The 18,451-nt window shown below is 38.7% G+C and overlaps 1 protein-coding gene across 1 annotated transcript; it reads right to left on the reverse strand.

Annotated features, from left to right (window-relative positions):
• Positions 1-2,543: 2,543 nt before the first annotated feature.
• Positions 2,544-18,220, reverse strand: LOC124799564 (interferon-related developmental regulator 2). Its single transcript, XM_047262932.1, has 10 exons — positions 18,006-18,220; positions 17,667-17,783; positions 16,260-16,422; positions 15,940-16,141; positions 13,683-13,933; positions 12,796-13,039; positions 8,270-8,365; positions 8,062-8,184; positions 7,732-7,854; positions 2,544-4,599 (listed from the first exon to the last, which is right to left on the reverse strand). The coding sequence occupies exons 1-9, from the start codon at positions 18,034-18,036 to the stop codon at positions 7,768-7,770; spliced, it is 1,314 nt and encodes a 437-aa protein (XP_047118888.1). The 5' UTR covers positions 18,037-18,220; the 3' UTR covers positions 2,544-4,599; positions 7,732-7,767.
• Between the last annotated feature and the right edge of the window lie 231 nt (positions 18,221-18,451).

An 18,451-nucleotide genomic window follows, 5' to 3' on the forward strand; every position in this document is an offset into this window, starting at 1 on the left:
TCTGGCGCTGGTGACGCAACTGTGAAGTCGCATATTGCTGTTTTATTTGTCGCAACTCTATACATCCAGATATTAGCAGTAGGGGTGGATAGGGCGTGTGCATGCCGTGTGTGGGCGCAGGAGGAACTGGCCGCGGTTTGCGAGCAGCTGTTGGCCACGGTCAGCCATCTTCAGGCTGCTGCCTGAAGGTGCAGCGACGGCGGAGGGTCTGGCGCGTCGCTTGAGACACCCCAGGTGTCGCTTGCTGCGTCCGCTGACTCAGCCGCTGAAGCACCTTCTAGTGCACCCAGCGCATTGGGCCGCCCTCACCTCAGGGTGAGTGGCGGACTGCAACGCGCTTGTGTCACTCGAGGCAGAGGATCAATGTGGAGGCTGGCCTCGCCCGTTCATCCTGTCAGTGGGCAGGTGGCCGCTCCTTCAGCAGGGGCCGAGCAGGCACACGGGGGCAAAGGCTTGCTGGTTATTGGGAGCTCCAACGTTAGGCGGGTGATGGAGCCCCTTAGGGAAATAGCGTACAGAGCTGGAAAGAATTCCAACGTGCACTCGGTTTGTCTGCCGGGGGGCCTCATCCAAGATGTGGAGGCGGCCTTGCCTGCAGCTATCGAGTGAACGGGGTGCAGTCATCTGCAAGTAGTTGCTCATGTCTGTACCAATGATGCCTGTCGCTTAGGTTCTGAGGCGAATCTCAGTTCGTACCGGCGGCTGGTGGATTTGGTGAAGACCGCTGGCCTCACACACGGGGTGCAAGCAGAGCTCTCTATTTGCAGCACCGTTCCCAGAGTGGATCGGGGTCCTTTGGTTTGGAGCCGAGTGGAGGGTCTCAACCAGAGGCTTTGTCAGCTCTGTGACGGTCTTGGCTGCAGATTTCTAGACTTGCACTATTGGGTGGGGAATTGTAGGACGCCTCGAGATAGGTCAGGGGTGCACTACACAAAGGAAGCGGCTACTCGGGTAGCAGAGTATTTGTGGCGTGCACATGGGGGTTTTTTAGGCTAGGCAGTAGTGCGAGGTGTCCTGATGGACACTCATCAGTCAATATGCAGGCAGGGAAATCAGGACACGCTCAGAGTAAAGACACTTCAGCTATCAAGATATTAGCAGTAAATTTACAGTGTGTTCAAAATAAAGTTCCTGAATTTACTGCCCTCCAGGAAGCGTGTGGCGCGCAAATTATTCTCGCGACAGACCTGTCTGAACCCTGAGATAGGAAGTTCTGAAATATTTAGTGAGGGTTGGAACGTGTATCAGAAAGACAGATTAGACACCGTAGGAGGTAGTGTCTTCATTGCAGTTGACAAAAATATTGTGTCTACTGAGGTCGAAGTAGAGTGTGATTGTGAAGTTATCTGGACACGTTTAACAGGGCTAGGAGAAATAAAGTTAATTGTTGGGTGTTATTACCGGCCACCAGGTTCCACCGTGACAGTTCTAGAATCATTCAAAGGGAGTCTATATTCTGTATCGCAGAAGTACCTGGATCATGCTATATTAGTCTGAGGTGATTTCAATCTACCTAGTATAGACTGGGATGTCTATGGATTCATTACAGGTGGTACAGACAAGCCGTCGTGTGAATTACTTTTGAACACATTATCCGAAAACTGTCGTTGAGCAGCTAAATCGACAGCGAACGCGTAATGGAAATATTTTAGATCTGGTAGCCACGAACGGACCAGACCTCATCGACGGTGTCAGTGTTGAGACAGGGATTAGTGATCATGATGTTGTCATTACGACTATGGTTACGAAAGTTAAAAAGTTGGCCAAGAAGGCTAGGAGAGTATTCTTATTAGAAAGAGCAGATAAGTAGTTGTTAGCATCCCACTCAGTAAATGAATCGACTCCATTTACTTCCGGTACAATGGACATGGAAGAATTATGGGCAAAGTTAAATATCTTTCAGCACAAGCGTGCATCGCAATATGGCAACTCTTGCCTAAATATACACAATTATCTCTTAGATCTACCTGAAGTGATGCAGCAATTCATATCTCGATTGTCTGCACTTGTCAGCAACCACGAATTGCAAATCACTTTATTGTGCTAACAAATAAAGTGTGTATGCGAGAGGGGGGAAAAAAGAAAAGGAGGAAGATTGCCATCGAGATCACTGGAGACAGAGTACAAGCTCCGATTGTGTAGAGGATAGGGAAGAAAATCTGCCGTGCCCTTTCAAGGGAACCATCACAGCATCTGCCTGCAGCGATTTTGAGAAATCACGGAAAACCTAAATCTGGATGGTCACACACAGGTTTGAACCATCTCACTCAGTATATGTGAAAGAGGGCACATTTAACATACATTCTGCTCTACCATAAATTAAAAAGATCACAAACTACATAATGACCATAGCCAGTGACAGAATAAAAAATAACAAATGGGAAATGTAAATACTTTAGGATTAAATAACTGTTTGTTATATGCAGCTGTGGACAATTATTTTCCAGTCTAAGGTGCACTGCAAATGTAGCATCTAACCATGTAGAATTTCAACCTGATTAATCTCCCACAAGACCTTATCAATAAATTTTCAAAGACACCAGAATCCTGAAACAATTTATTCATTTACTGATTGTACAACATTTAATGTAAATGTACAATATAATAGCATTTAATGTAAATATACAACCACACTTAACAGATTCCATTTGTCTGCTTGGAACAAATGTGGAACATTCAGTACATGTTTCAGGAACTAAAATTTGACTGTACACAATATATTCCGTGGAATTAAGCCAACAATAAATTATGTGTTACCATTAACTAATGGTATTATATAAAACAGAACAATAACATGTAAAATGAACACAACCCAACTCTAGCGAATCTGTACACAATGTTACCCATGTTTCGTTTTCTATTATATACATTTTACGAAAGAGACACTACCTTTTTAGATATTGAGACAGAGCAGAATCTCACAATTTATCTGTGGGTTGTTTCCTTAGGAGATTTCTGTCAAGGAGTTGTAACAAAGTTAATAATTTGAAAATACCATCAAAAGGGCTAATAAAATTATTATGTTTACAAAGGACAAGCAAAGCCTACACAATTCCAAAACAAAATAGTGGAAGAACATTCAGCCAAACTTTTGTTAAATACAATGACTTAGGTTCAAAACTGTTGTCTCTTGAGAAGTTATTCCAAATATCTACCACCTGTACAAAAATGGTTTTTATATAAATGGACTAGTACAATTACTTTGCATTGATAACAGAACAACACAGTACAACTAACATGAGAAGCAGGCTCCTTGCCTTTCTTTGTAAAACAAATATGACTCATTTTCATTGTGATAATAAATACAAGCATATGAAGCCATTCTGCCAACATGACTTCAGCTTCCATAAGATGTGATACCATTATGTTCATTGCTTGAAACTGGTAAAACAAATATGCTTGATTTGCTTCAATGAAATATCTTTCAATTTATTTTCTGTAAAGTTTTGTGGTTAAGTTATTACATTTATAAAAATCACAACAGACCATTTGAAATATCAAATATACTCTTTACATTACAAATGTTAGTAAAATTAACCTGGCTGAAAGTTTTTGTCTGGAACAGTAACCTCCGACTGCAGAAAACAAGTGTTATGAAAATACAGTATATCTTGCATTTCTTAAATTTGTTTAATCCTATCCATTAGAAATCCAATCAGTTTCAATGTATTTGTTTCTTTACTGTCAAACATTTCCGCTTTTTACTAAAAAAAAATGGGGGAAGGGGGGGGAAGTCAGTGATGAAGTAAATGCATTTTATACACTGATCATTGACACACTTGCATAAAACGAAGCTGCTAAGCACGTAATATTTATCACTTCAACAGTGAATACTGTAAATACCTCAACTAAACCAGTCTACAAAATAAATTACTTGTGTTCAACATTCACAATCTTCCCACAGTACAGTATTTATTTCAATCTGGAATGCATTAATCTCCCAATTTTCATAGTCTGTCACATATATTATGACAGAAGTTAATGGAAAGAATGAATTTTTTCTGAGACATATCCACGGAGTTTCAGGGACCTGTCTTGCCTCCTCTAACAGCAAAATGAAGAATAATGAATGTTTTGTCAATAAGATAATACAAGGAAGATAAAATTCTCTCACCACAAAAAAGTTCAGAGTATTAGATATTCCAGGTTGCTTAACATGTAAGCAATTCATACTGTACAGTCTAGTCTTGAGAATGTAATTCAGTGGAAATCATCAACCAGCTCACGAGACAATTACAACCACAGAACAGCCACAATCCACAACAATAAAAAGTTTACAATTTATCTACATTGACAATGTTCCTAATGCTTACTATACATATATGATTCTGGATACATTTCAAAACAACTTCAAACATTCTTAAATTGTAAAAATCACTTCTAAAATGAAGACTCGTGCCCAAAGAAAAAGAATTACAGCAGTCATTGTCTAGCACCATTAATATTTCTGTCATCAAAGTATAATACCAAAACTATTAAAATGCAACATCTGTGTTATCATAAGAAACGAGTTCAGCAATAAATTATTTCCTGTAGTTTACCACTTCATAATGCAAGGTAATTCTGCTGTGTTTACGGAAGAACATGGTTGTACATCCCCTGGAACAAAAGATATTTTATTTTAAATCTGCTACACACTAAAAAGAAGTATTACACATTCATTTCAGAAGTAAACCCTTCAAGTAACCCACCATTTTCTTTCAACAATAAAAATAAGTTACTTACTGGAGACTGAAAGCTTCCTACATCCTGTAAATATTAAGGTACCTCCCAAATTTCGTATCTTTGCAGCAATGGCTGTCTGTCGAACTTCAGAAGATTCTGCTTCATGCTGAGATATGATCAATTATCTGGGCAATCAACTCAGCCTTAGTGGTACTCTAGAGACATTAAATCACACATGCACACTGGCCATGCAACACATCCTGTAAGACCTACCCAATTGTGGCCAAATTTCACAGCTGTGCTCCCACAACATATCAATGTTTTCATGGCGCCATCATGCTGGAGCAGAAGTCACTGCTCATCTATATGTAGTGATGTACTGAGAAATGTGATACGGGGGCACTGATGCTAATCTCCTCCAGTTAAGCAGGCTAGCAGAAGCACAAGTCACAGATGTCAACTAGCAACCATTTCAGAACATGCTCATACAAAATTGTAGCTGGCTAGTTTAACAGCAATATAGCAATTTTCACAGTTCTCAATGTAATTTTTCTGACTTTAATGAAGAGCATAAGTTAGTAAAACATAGGTTGTACAACCTATACCTGTAGCACATATAATGACTGGAGGCAAATTACCGAGCCTCTCCACAGCATCATGCTTTAAACAGAAGGGCTGTGCCACCAAGCTTTAGCAGCTCTTAAACCAGAAGTCTGATGACAATGGGATTATTTCAGTTGGAAGGAGCATTGTTTTTCAACATCAGAGCATGCACTCAGTGGTTCCCCAATTGCAGCATGGTTTACATGTTGTGAATGGTAAGTGAAGATGCAAGCAGTGCTAGGCCAGATGCAAGCAGTGCTAGGCCAGACAGAGTGCAAGGTGGATCTGTCAAGCCACCATTTTCATCAAATGGTTATTATGGCTGCGAAGGAGGAGTTAAATACAGAAGAATTTACCCTATCTGGTATACATTTCAGCGACTGCCCCTTTTAGAGCCACCACTGGAAAGTTGTTTTGTGAATTTTCAAGGAGGTCCGGAGTCTCTTGAATATAAATCTTGTCCCAGGCACCCAACAACGAAAGTCACTCAAGGAAACATTGATGCTGTTTGATGTTTGGTTTGTTGGGCACTCAGCTGTGCAGCCATCAGTGCCTGTACAAAGTCCCAATTTTGACAGCCAGTTTTTACACAATCCAATCTAGCCACTGCCACGAATGATGATGATGAAATGATGACAACACAAACACCTAGTGCCCGGGTAGAGAAAATCCCCAAACCAGTCGGGAATCGAGTCTGGGACCCAGTGATCCAGAGACAGCAACACTAGCCACTGGACCACGAGCTGTGGACACACTGTTGCTGTGAGGAAAATGTTTGAAATGATCACCTCAAATTTTCTGAAATTGAAGGAACCATAAATATTGGACCGAATGCAGCATAGACCACTGTTCACAATTATTTCAGTCTAACCAAGGTATGTTCTCCCACATTCTCTGGCAAGTCCAAAAAGACACAAGAATGAACTGGTGTTATTTTATGATTGAAAAAATTCGACAAAGGATGGTCTACAGGTAATTACAAATCGTCACAAGTGGCAAAACATTGGTGTGCCATTACGATCCCGAAGAGACTACGTTCTTCACCAATATGGGTCATCTCACCTCTGTGATCTTGGACACACACTGCACAGTCAACGTTCAGTGGTTATGCCAAAAGCTTTTAGCAGGAATTTAAAAAAGTTTACTTACAATTTAATTGTTACAATTTTTCAGAATACTCTCCATGAGCACTTATACATTTTTCCGTACTTTGAAACCACTTCAAAAATGTCTCACTCCAAGCTTCTTTAGGAAGTCACTTACAGCAATTTTACACTGTTGATAGCTTCTTCATCACAAGAAAAATGATGGCAACAATTTTTTTTCACTCATCTTTGGGACCAGGAAGAAATCACAAGTGACCAGGTCAGGTGAACGGAGCTGGTGCAATAGCACGCCCACTTCTTTCCTCCTCCAAGAAGTATATTATTTTGGCAGTTTTATGTGCTGGGGCATTTTCATACGCAGAAGAAGATTCCCACTCGAACTTTGGGTAGTGTGACCTCCATGTAGCAGTAACTTTCAGCAGACATTGTCATGCACACCGCTCTTACATCACAAACATTCCAGTGCTAAAATGCTCAGAACAAACACACTCTTTGGCAAAAACACAAATATAGTGCACAAACAACAAATGTCTGTTCCACTGCTCCACTCACAACAAAATCTGTAATTTCAAGTGGGATCTACAACCTCACCCTTAATCCACAACAGGTAAGACACTCTGAAGGCTCAGAAGAAAAAGTAATAGGCTTTCAGTACACAGGCTTTTACAGCAAGTGTAAATTCGAGTAAAATCCTTCTGGGCATTAGGCTGCAATATTTTCAAACTGACTGTTTGAACTGTTGAGAACAGACCACTGCAAAGGTTCTCAAAATGGCGGTTTTATTTCAAAACACTATAGTAACGTCCAAAAGGATTTTACTAAATACCTTGCAGTTTTATGTGCTAGTAATAGCACATGTCTTAAGGCCCAACTGACAGCTGTAGAGCATTGGTTAAACAGTAACACACCAGTCACTGGTCTTCAACACTGTGGTGACCCTTTACATTAGCCCTTGTAAGAGAGACGATGTGTGTTTGGAAACACCTCTTAGTGAGAGAGTGTTTTTCCTCCTAATTTGTCAGCTTTTAAAAATATCTTTAATGTGAAAAGTCTTTCACTGAAATGCTTAGAAAGATAAATAATCAGATAATGTTACATTCTTAACTCCATCAAACGAAATGAATTTCATACTGGATGAACAACGAAAATAATTTTGTATTTTTTAAAATGTAATGTAACTGGATAGATAAAAAGATCTATTCACCAAGTGGCGGCAGGAGAACACACATACATGAATGTTAAGTTTGCAAATTTCCTTAACCCTTATATGTACGTGTTCTCCTGCCACTTGGTTAGTAGATTTTTCACCTATCCAGTTACATTACACTGGATAAACAAATTTTTTACATCAACTTACCTATGAAAATTTATTTTGGTAAGCGTATTACAGCCATCAACATGCCATTACAGAGGAACGTTTATCTCTGTTTTTACTCCTCGAAATAGTCCTAGCTTTAAACGCTGCTGCATTCATCAAATGCTGTAAAATAATATTGCATGAGTATTCAAAGCTACTAAAAATTTTGTACTTATAATGAAAATAGAAATTAACACTGACTACATGTTACTTTTATCACTGGGAAATCATTACATTTGGAAATAGTTGCTACAAAAGTTACAAATTATCTGCAAGTGTATGAACACCAATATTCTATTAAATTTCACATAAAATACAGAAGCATATTACCCTTTCTAACTTTGTCTGCTTGTGAAGTGCTGCATTAAGAGGTGATATCCTTTCTCCGAGTTCAAATATCTCTCTAACAAGATCATTTTCTGTCAAATGAAGATTCATGCCAGACCCTAAAACCTGTACAGAACGGAAGTATTAGCACATCACATAGCATTTCAAAACGTCAAACTTTAGAGATAATAATGATTAGCTGAATGTTTACCTGGCAGAAAGCATCATATTGCTTTTTCCTGCACCAGGAGTCTAATGCTAACACCTCTTGACCAAATCTCACTTGTATATCTGGTGGATCACCATCCTGCAAATATTAAGAAGACTATGAATAAATTGAAGCAAACGTTGATTGGCTTCACAATGAAAGAGCATCACAAAGTAGCCTAAGAGTGTGCGCACCCCAGTGTCAGTATGTGTGTGTGTGTGTGTGTGTGTGTGTGTGTGTGGAGAGAGATAAACTAGTCCACTCTAAGACAAATCACAATTTTTCTTGCGATTCCATAAGGTTTATGTACATTTTTGTTCCTCATACATATTATAATGTTTCATTCCAAAACCAAGATCAATGTTAATGCATAAAAAACACACACACAAAACGCCTTTCATATTAGTCATTATTTATACAGAGGGGTCCAAAAAATGTATCCACTGTTAAAAAGTCTGTAACTTGCAAACTAATTGACGGAGTTCTCATTTTTGGTGAAAGTGTAGCTTAAAATCCAACTTAAAATATCACTGTAGGTGTTTGAAATGGTCACCATTAACATCCACACACAAACGATACCGCCAAACTGCAGCACGAACTACTGACTGCTACGTGTTCAGTTGGATATTTGCACTTGAATGTACGATGGATTCTCGAAGTTCATCCAATGTGCGTGGCTTTTGTCGATGAATGACGTCCTTTAGTGTCCCCCACAGGTAAAAGTCCAGATGAGTTACGTTTGAGGAACGTGGTGGATACTCCACAGCACCTCTACGGCCTATCCATCTTCCTGGTAGATTTTCGTCAAGATACTCCCCAACACGATTTTGGTAGTGGGCTGGGGAACCATCTTGTTGAAAGTAAACTCTTCCGTCTCCATACAAGTCTCGGATAGGAGATAAAATGGATATCTGAAGCTTCTGAAGGTACACCTCACCGGTAACTGTGCTGTCAAAGAAGAATGGCCCAATCAAGCCCCGGTAAGACAATCCACAACACACATTTACTCCTGGCAAATTCACAGCTTTGTCTACATGGACATTCGGATTTTCGGCGGCCCGGTAGATGCAATTGTGGCAATTTACTGTACCGCCGAGTTTGAATTGTGCCTCATCAGACCACACAATCATCTCTTAAAACTCTTCATTGTTGCGCCTCAAGTTAGTAAACCACCCACAGTACTCCATTCTACGATCTGTGTCGTCCTCGTTCATTGTATGTAGCAATCGTGGCATGTAGCACTTCCACTTTCCTGTCTTCAAAATTCGCCGAACATTTGAGCGACTCACTCCAGTTTCAGAGGCACACTGTCTCAGAGACTTCTGTGGCGAGCGAGTGAACTGTTGTAACACATGACAGGAGTTAGCTGGACTTGTTACTGTTACAGGTCGTCCAGATCGTTGTTTATGTACATCTTTAACACAGCCTTCAGCTTCAAATTTGTCTCGAATGCGACGAATTGTTAAACGTGTCGATGGCTCTGTTTGATTCTCATTTCCCCATTGTCGTTGAACCTCATTAACGTTTTTGTACTTAAAATACCACTTCAAAACTGACTTCCTTTCATCGAATGCAAGCCTTGCGCCAGCCATGTTTACTCGAGTAACTAGGTGCAACTAAGAACAAAACACTGACTATCTGGTGACAGGCATCTGACAAAACAAAACAATGCAATACAATGCTTGTGTGGCGATTGCCAGAACTACAAACTATTACACTACCAAAGATGAGACAACTCCGTTGCCAGTTATGGACTTTTAAACAGTGGATACATTTTTTTGGACCCCTCTATATAATTCAGTTTTCATTTTTTATTTCTGAAATACATTATAAGAACTCTGTATTTTCAAATTAATCTACTCAATACTTCCAGACATTTAGTGACACATGCCATCTCATCCATCAGTGCTTTGGATCCACAATTTTTTTTTGTTTTTACACACACACACACACACACACACACACACACACACACACACGACTGCCAGTTCCCTCAACAGTGTGGTTCATTTTTCCAGATAAAAATAATCCCTGCTCCCACTGGAATGCTATAGATACAAAGTATGAAATGTTTAATAACTCTGTATGTGAGCAAGATTTTTCTACAACTTATACAGGTTCATACCACCTTTTATGACTGTCATGTAAGTCTTATTAAGAGTATATGCACTTTATTTTAAAGTATCTTCAGTGATCACTGTGATAATATGATTGTTATTACAATTCTGTTTGCTATGCCATCACTTAAAACTTCCAGGCTATTAGGGGCAATGTATAAACCTTTCTCCTAACATTTCCTCTCCAACTGTGGAGACATCTTCAGAGGTAAAATGGCGAACTGCAGTCAGAACTCTAGAGAGCTACCAATTTATAGGCAACCTAGGGGGCACCACACACTATCGCATGACTTCTACTATGAGAATATTGTTGGTAATGCCAACATTCTTGATTGAAAGTAATCAAATGTCATTGTTATGTTACAATGTTGATATCCAAAGCTACGGAAGTGTACCCACCTATGTTCTATGGTTTACCCAAGATACACAAACCACAGAATCCTTTGAGGCCTACTGTGTGTGCTATATCATCTTCCACCCATGATTTAACTAGACACATTGACTCATTGCTGTAACCTTATGTTGGTGGAACTGATAGTCACATTAAAAATTCATATCATTTCACCAACAAATTTAAAGAAATGCATGTGGGACAAAGTGATATCCTTGTTATTTTTGACGCTGTGTTATTTACCGTGATTCTGTAGAATGAAGTTATTTCATGTATAGCTGACATTTTTCCAGCAGACATGGTGAAGTTATCCAGACACTGCGTCACCACGACCTATTTTCAATCTGATGTTTTTTATGAAGACTGGCAGTGTGGCTATGGGCAGTCCTCTTAGTCTGGCTATTGCCAATTTGTTTATGGAGAGCTCTAAACAAAAGGCGTTGCACATTGCCAGAAAACGACCAGCCAGATGGTACTCTTAAGTCAATGATACTTTCATAGTACGGACATACGGTGCAGAGGAATTTGATGCCTTCCTGATACATCTCAATGGTATCAATTCAAAAATACAATTTACTATTGAGATGGAGAATAACGGCCAACCAAATACAGAAAAACCTTACATACTGACTGTTACCAGCATTAAGATTCTAATCAACACCCCAGACAAAAAAGAGGAATGATTAAAACCTTGGTAGATGGGGCACACAACATCTGTGAACCAACTTATTTAAAAGATGAGCCTTAACATCTACATTTGGCATTCAAGAAGAATGGTCACTCTAACAATGAGCTAGATAAGAGTACTTCACCCTAGGGAGAGAATCAGGACTGAAGAGGAATGACCGCTACCCGAAGGGAAAGTTTTCCTTCAATTGATCGGTACAATCACAAATCACACTGGGAAAATGTTGACCAAGTAGTGTGGAAACTATCTTCAGACCCACCAGAAAGATAAAAGAATGTTTAAGATCGAACAATGAAAACTCCAGGTAGGAATATCAACAATGTAGGAAAAGGCAGATTGCTACTTACTGTGAAGAAGACACATCAAGTTGCAGACAGGCACAACTAAAAGACACTCACATGTAGCTTTAGGCCACATGTCTTAATTAATAAAACAAGCACACACACACGTGCGCACGCTTGTGTGAATTGTGTGTGTTACAAATGAAGACTTTAAGACTGGCCGAAAGCTACACGCAAGTGTCTTAATTGTGCCTGTCTGGAACTTTATGTTTCTTCTCCATGGTAAGTAGCACTCTGTCTTTTCCTACATTATTAATGTTTAATATCAGCAAAAGATATACGACATCCTTTGGCTACACTAGGTGTATATAAAATTCCTTGTAGTTGTAAACTGGTTTATACTGGTACTGTAAAAAGAAATGTTAACACCCGTCTCGTTGAACACGAAAGAGGAATTGTTGTCTGGGACATATGGATAAATCATCCATAGCAGAATGCCTTTATCGAGAGGGTGAACATGAAATAAAATTCAGTGAGACAAGTGTCATCTCAAAAACATCACATTATCATGTGCATGCGCACAGAGAGACTGAGATTTATCAATAATGGTACCAATTTTAACAGAAAAGATGAAGGTCTTACATCAGATAAAATTTGGATGTGAACATTGCAACATAAGAATGACAATCAATTACTTTCAATGGAGAATGTTGGCATTAACAGCAATAATATCTTAGCCAATATCACACGATATACTGTGGTGCCCTCTACACTGTCCACAAGATCGGCACTCTCTCGAGTTCTGGTTGCAGTTCGCCATTTAACCTCTGAAGATGTTTCCCACAGTCAGAGAGGAAACATTAGGAGAAAGTTTTATACATCAACCACAACCTAGCAGCTTAGAAGTTTTAAGTGATGTCAGTACCTGCCATGAAAGCTTATATTGTATGATCTGTCTGCTACGATTTTTTAATAACTTTGTGGTTTCATCAGCAGTTTTTGAAAGAGGGAAACACAAAATTATTATAGAACATAATACAGATTATAAATACCTCCACATAATGCAGAATGTCTCTGAAACTTGAACGCTGGGTCTTACGATCCTTTTTTGCTCTATATTTATGGGAATCTGTTGCCAATTCTCGCAAACGTTCAATAAGCTGAGGTGTGGCAGCTTCTTGGAAGTCTATGGAATGAGTGCGTCCCATCTCAAACACAAGAGCCATTGCTTCACCTGCCGCCATACGCACATCTAAGTGTGCAGATTCTAAGAGTTCAGCTAGCTGCCAAAGTTGCCTGTATATGAAAGTTTATTATTTGTATATTACAATTAAATCTAACAACAAACAAGTTACTATAATTTATTTGCTGCTCCTTTCATAGCTAAACAATCTCAATAAAAAACTTCAATATTTTCTATACAAAACAGATCAATACTTCACTTTCTTGAGAATCAACTGTCTCCAGAAAGAGCAGTTGTCTCTGGTCAACTGATACTGACAAATATACTGAGGATGTGGCTGATCAATCTGCAACTTTAATATAACTGTCTTGCTAGATGTTAAACTACTTTTCCAATCTTAGGCCATTCCTTAGAATGCATTTGTCCACTAGATGAGATTAAAAGCAGATAATGACTCGTTCACTTTTATACTAGCCACTACAATGCTGCATCAAACACTACAAATCCCATGATTTCACCCTATGTCCACATCCCTACCATAATTAGCAACAGAGATCAAGCAATCAAATATTTTAGAATAGTTGCAAAATTTTCTATTACGTCCCACATGCAAGTTATTTGTATAATAATTTACAAATGTTTAGTGAACCTGTACACCATTATCCAACGTCTTAATAATAATTCTGATTAATTTTGCATTAATAACTTATTTAAGGTGGCAATGTTCTTAATTTAAATAAAGATATTAAAACTTACGGTGAAAATGTTGTATCAGTGTCTGATAACAACATATACACATCTCCTGGTGACATTAAAGTCAAAAGAAGGCTCCATGAAGAAATAGCTGCTGCATGTAAAGCAGCCACTTCAGCTGATACTACTGGTACTGTGCCATTGCCCTTGAGATAGGAAGCACTGTATATTGTTTCCATAGAACGCATCAGTTGCACTATATCATTCATTTCTCCACCTGAGAGAAAACTGCACATGGCAAGAGCCCAGCAGCACTGCAAATAGAAACTCAAATTGTATACTTCAGTGAAAAGAAAAAGGAAAGTGAGAAAAAAGAAAAACAGGCATGCAGTGTATGTTAGTAAATATTTCATTACAACAGGAGGTTACAATCCCAGTGTAACCATGGTTTTAACTTTGTTTAAGAATGTTAGTGTGGCCTCAGCAGCCAGAGACTGCAGTCGTGTGTGTGTGTGTGTGTGTGTGTGTGTGTGTGTGTCAAGGACTGTACAGGCTATAATGGACATTGCGTTACATCTGCTTTAGTGTATCATCTAATAGTAACAGAACGACAGTTGTTAGCTTTAATAAAATAAACTATACCTGAGGTAGTATTAATGAAAAATGCTAGAAATGGGCAAAATAAAGTCTAGAAACATATTACTTGCATTTGACCACATCATTCAGTCTCCGGCATTGACGAGATACTTCCAATTTTGCACTTACTTTCTGAAACTATTTAGGGGAATACGGAAGTGTCCGATTCCACCGTCTGCTTTGACCAATGACATCACCAATATGGCGGAAATTGCTATTCTAAGCGTTTTCAATATGGCGCCTACATCACTACATACACACGGCAACAAACACGAAAAAACGTATAAATAAGACAATAACACCTCCCTCCAAAAATACAATCAAACTAACGAGACAACTACGGGAGATTGAAGGTTTTAGGGAGACGACAAGCTAAATATAACAGTAAAAAAACACACCATGATCCCAAAACACACAAGATGATGAACAAAAAAATAATTACAAAATCTACAGGAATCGGACACTTCCCTTGACCTTTATAGGCCAACGGCAGCTGACGATACCAAAACACCAATGCCTACCGCAAAAACAACGGAAATTGGAATCAGACATTTCCCTTGACCACAGCTGACAGTACCAAAACACCTATACCTACACATAAAAATACAAAAATTGGAATCGGTCATTTCCCTTGACCTCTATTTAGCGTGTTTATGACAGTACTACATGACTCAAATGCTGCATATATAATCTATGTTACAGTGGTACAATGGTGTTCTGGATTTACTATTCTGTAAAATTAAATAATAGTAAATTCAATATAGCATTTTTTCATTAATATCACTAAGGTATAGTCTATCTCATTAAACCTAATAAGTGTGTCATTCTGTTACTGTTACGTGAAAAGTCAACAATGTGGAACTTCTCCAGTATAGCCACACAGTCCACGAAAATGGAGTACTAGCTCTGAAGCACATTTGACGGCAATTAAAAAGTAGTTCTACAAGTTGTCGATTCTTGGTATTACTGTCTTCGTCTGAGCTGCACAGGTCAAATGAAATATTCAATTCTAATTGGGAGTATCTTTTTGTATGGTTTATTATACAAGTATTTGTGTGCATTATTTTCAGTTTTGGAATACTGACATTCTTCTTCTCGTATATTTAGCTTGTTCCCACTCTGAATGCCTTACTTCCTATGGTGGTCCCATTAGTTTCATTTCACTGCTGGAGTAAAATATTTCAGTTCATTTATATCTTTGTTCACAAGTGTATGATGCAAATGGGGGTGTCAGACTTTTTACATTGCAGGTCGAAACAGACTGGCAGAATCTGACACTTCCATATTTCCTAATTGTGATGTGCAGTTGATTTATACTGCTCAAAACAGTGCCCAAGATCTGGGTAAGCCCTTCTATTGACATAAAAAACAGTATATAGAATATACAAATAAGGGAAAGAATATCTTAAGTTACTTCACAGTCTGACAACGTCAAAAATCAAAACATCCTTCCCCCATCATTAAGTTTCAGCACAACAGCTGCTCAGTCATAAATGTATAACAAAGTAACTTGAAAAAGTAAACCACACTATATTTGGTCAACTTGATGCCGAAAGTTTAACAGCAGCCAAAACCTTTGTTATTGGTAGGAGACTGAAGTATCCAACACACCAGGATATTCAAAAACAAGTGAAAGTGTAACAGAGACAGATACATCTGAAGAATAGACTAGCTGCTAACTTACTTTTGCTCTAGCTAATGGAGAAGCGGAGTTGTCGTGAGCAACAACAGTTAACGTTGGTGATAACTCTCGACAAACTTCTTCTGAATGCTCCCCAGCACCCAATTGTACACAAAGAAGTGGTGCCAACTGTGCTGCAGCTGCCTGTTCCGCACTCCGGCCCTTCTTTAGGCTACGTTCCACACTATCAGTCAATGTGAAGCGCCTACATTATTCGAAACAAAAGGGTGTGAGAAATCCGTAGCCACATCAAGAGTGTAAGAAGAAAGTTAACAACCTGATACACCAGAAAAAAGGAACAAGCACAGAGGAGAAAAACCCACCTGTCAATTACATATTCAGGTACACATTTTTTAATGAATGCTTTTGCAACTGATTCAAGGGAAGCTGTTCGTCCCTGAGCCGATTTTTGATTTAAACCATCAATGGCTTCTCCTAATTTTTCTTCAAATATTTCTTCTTGTGTCTGCTCATCAATTTCATCTCCTGCAATAAATCAATACCACATTCATCAATTTCATGTTTGAAAACAGAACAAATAGTACTGTTGCTAGATATAACTCTGTAAGCACTGCTCAGACTGTTTGTTTTCTTGCAGTTCCAGCACTATCCTTATTTGGTTATTCCCAAACCTGTGAATTTTCTTTTTTGTCTATTGTGCACAGAAAATATTGTAGCAATTAGCCATCCTGTGTCAACAGAAATGAGAAGTTCTATGTCTGTTACAAATTACTGCAACGATAACAGGCAATGTTTACAACTGGGAAACAAAAGTAGTAAATAACATCTTGGAAGTTTCAACCCTTGAGGTTCAATGTGCTGCCTTCCAGAACTTATGGTGGTTGGGGTTATTTGTATATGGTGATCCCTTTGTCAGTATTGTAAGAAGTTTAGTAAACAGGTTATCTACAGTGAAATACCTCAGTTACAAGAAATAGTAAATTATATCTTTTAAAAGAAACATTTCATTTCAGCAACACTACAAAGACATGCAAGAACCTATCTTAGGAGCTATACAAATGAATATATTGCACAGAAAAGAAGCTGACACACTGATGCAGTGTTTATCCTGGAACTGGGGTACAAAAAGAAGGTATTTCTTTTGAGTGCATGTTGTTAAGACTTTTCCCCCCACTAATCACAAACACAAGAGATAATGAGAGATTGTAAATTTGTGAGACTTGTAGCAAGAATTGTCTCCACTCAGTAACAGTCTATGGCAAATCCCAAACTAGAGAGCCGGTTTCAGTACCTTTTTCATACATTCCTTTACCTTTGCATAGGCGTTATGGTCAGTACAACACAATATTTGTAATAAGCGTTTGTTATTTCTCAACCAAGAATTATAAATATTGTTGTTAACCTATTTATTAAAACGAGGGCTACCCCCTTCAGCAGAAAATACCTCCCTTCAGTCACTCTTACAGGAGTAGCTTATTAAATTTTACCATATACAGATTGTAGTTCAACATCGATACGGACTGTGAGAGAATATTTGTGTATGTGACTATTAAGGATCTAGTGCATCAAATTTTTTAAAATGAATGAACTAACTTTGGTTCAACCATCAAAGCCAAATCAGAATGTCTTAAATACGCAAGTCGTCACTGCTCTGCAATGTCTTCAAGCAACTTCTGCATTTGTTAGATTCTTGCTAGCGAAAACAGGTGTCGTCAATATGTGCGAGATATTGGGTAACATAACCTAGAAGGCGTGTATACACAACTTACCTTCTTCGACTATGCTACGATTTTCTGAGGCGAGACTGATGACACTTGCATTATCATTTAGTGAATCTTCATCTGATGTTACGCCAACAGCGTCTGGCCGTAGCTTCGGAGTGGACCCTGAAATTTCAAGTTAATAACATCACAGAAGTAGCATTACGCAACTTCTAAATTTAAACTTCAATATCACTAAATACATCCTTAATGGTTTCCTGAAACTTCGTGATCAATAAACAATAACAGGTACGATCATATGTTACACACATATATCTCATACGTCAGCAATTTGCGAGGTTATTTCGTTCGCGCTCAGAAAACCTCACAAGCTGCTGGGACACTTACCTGACTTCCCCTTTCGTTTTCCTTTGGGCATGTCTTCAACAATTATAATCCAGCCTAAAATTTACACTTAATCAAGAAGGTAAACAATTCAATATAGCTTTATGTTTACGTATACTTATCACTTGACATATAAATAAAATCTGACAAAAGCCCATGAACATGATGCAGCTCAGTGCATGCGAAGCAAGCCTTCACGGCCAATGTGATTCGCAATGAATGCTGGGAATGAATTCCCAGCTTGGATATGGAGCACGTGGGGCACCAACTTTGCGTTTTAAAATGAAATATGGTATGCTATTCACTAGAATTTTAGGTTAAATATGATGTCCATTTCAAGTTAATTCATAATTTAAGAAATTGGAAACAAATGTAGGCTTAATCTTTTACATAATGCTGCACTTTATAATACAGTGGCATATTTTACTGAGGTTGGATATTGCCAGAAC

This window comes from Schistocerca piceifrons, chromosome 1 (assembly GCF_021461385.2).
Source record: "Schistocerca piceifrons isolate TAMUIC-IGC-003096 chromosome 1, iqSchPice1.1, whole genome shotgun sequence".
Classification (NCBI taxonomy): domain Eukaryota; kingdom Metazoa; phylum Arthropoda; class Insecta; order Orthoptera; family Acrididae; genus Schistocerca; species Schistocerca piceifrons.

Coding starts and splice junctions, on each gene's coding strand:
- LOC124799564 (XM_047262932.1), bottom strand. CDS start 18,036: ATGCCCAAAGGAAAACGAAAGGGGAAGTCAG. Junction 16,142..16,259: donor CCTGAATATGTAATTGACAG/GTGGGTTTTTCT, acceptor CGAATAATGTAG/GCGCTTCACATTGACTGATA. Junction 13,934..15,939: donor CTCCATTAGCTAGAGCAAAA/GTAAGTTAGCAG, acceptor TTCTATTTGCAG/TGCTGCTGGGCTCTTGCCAT.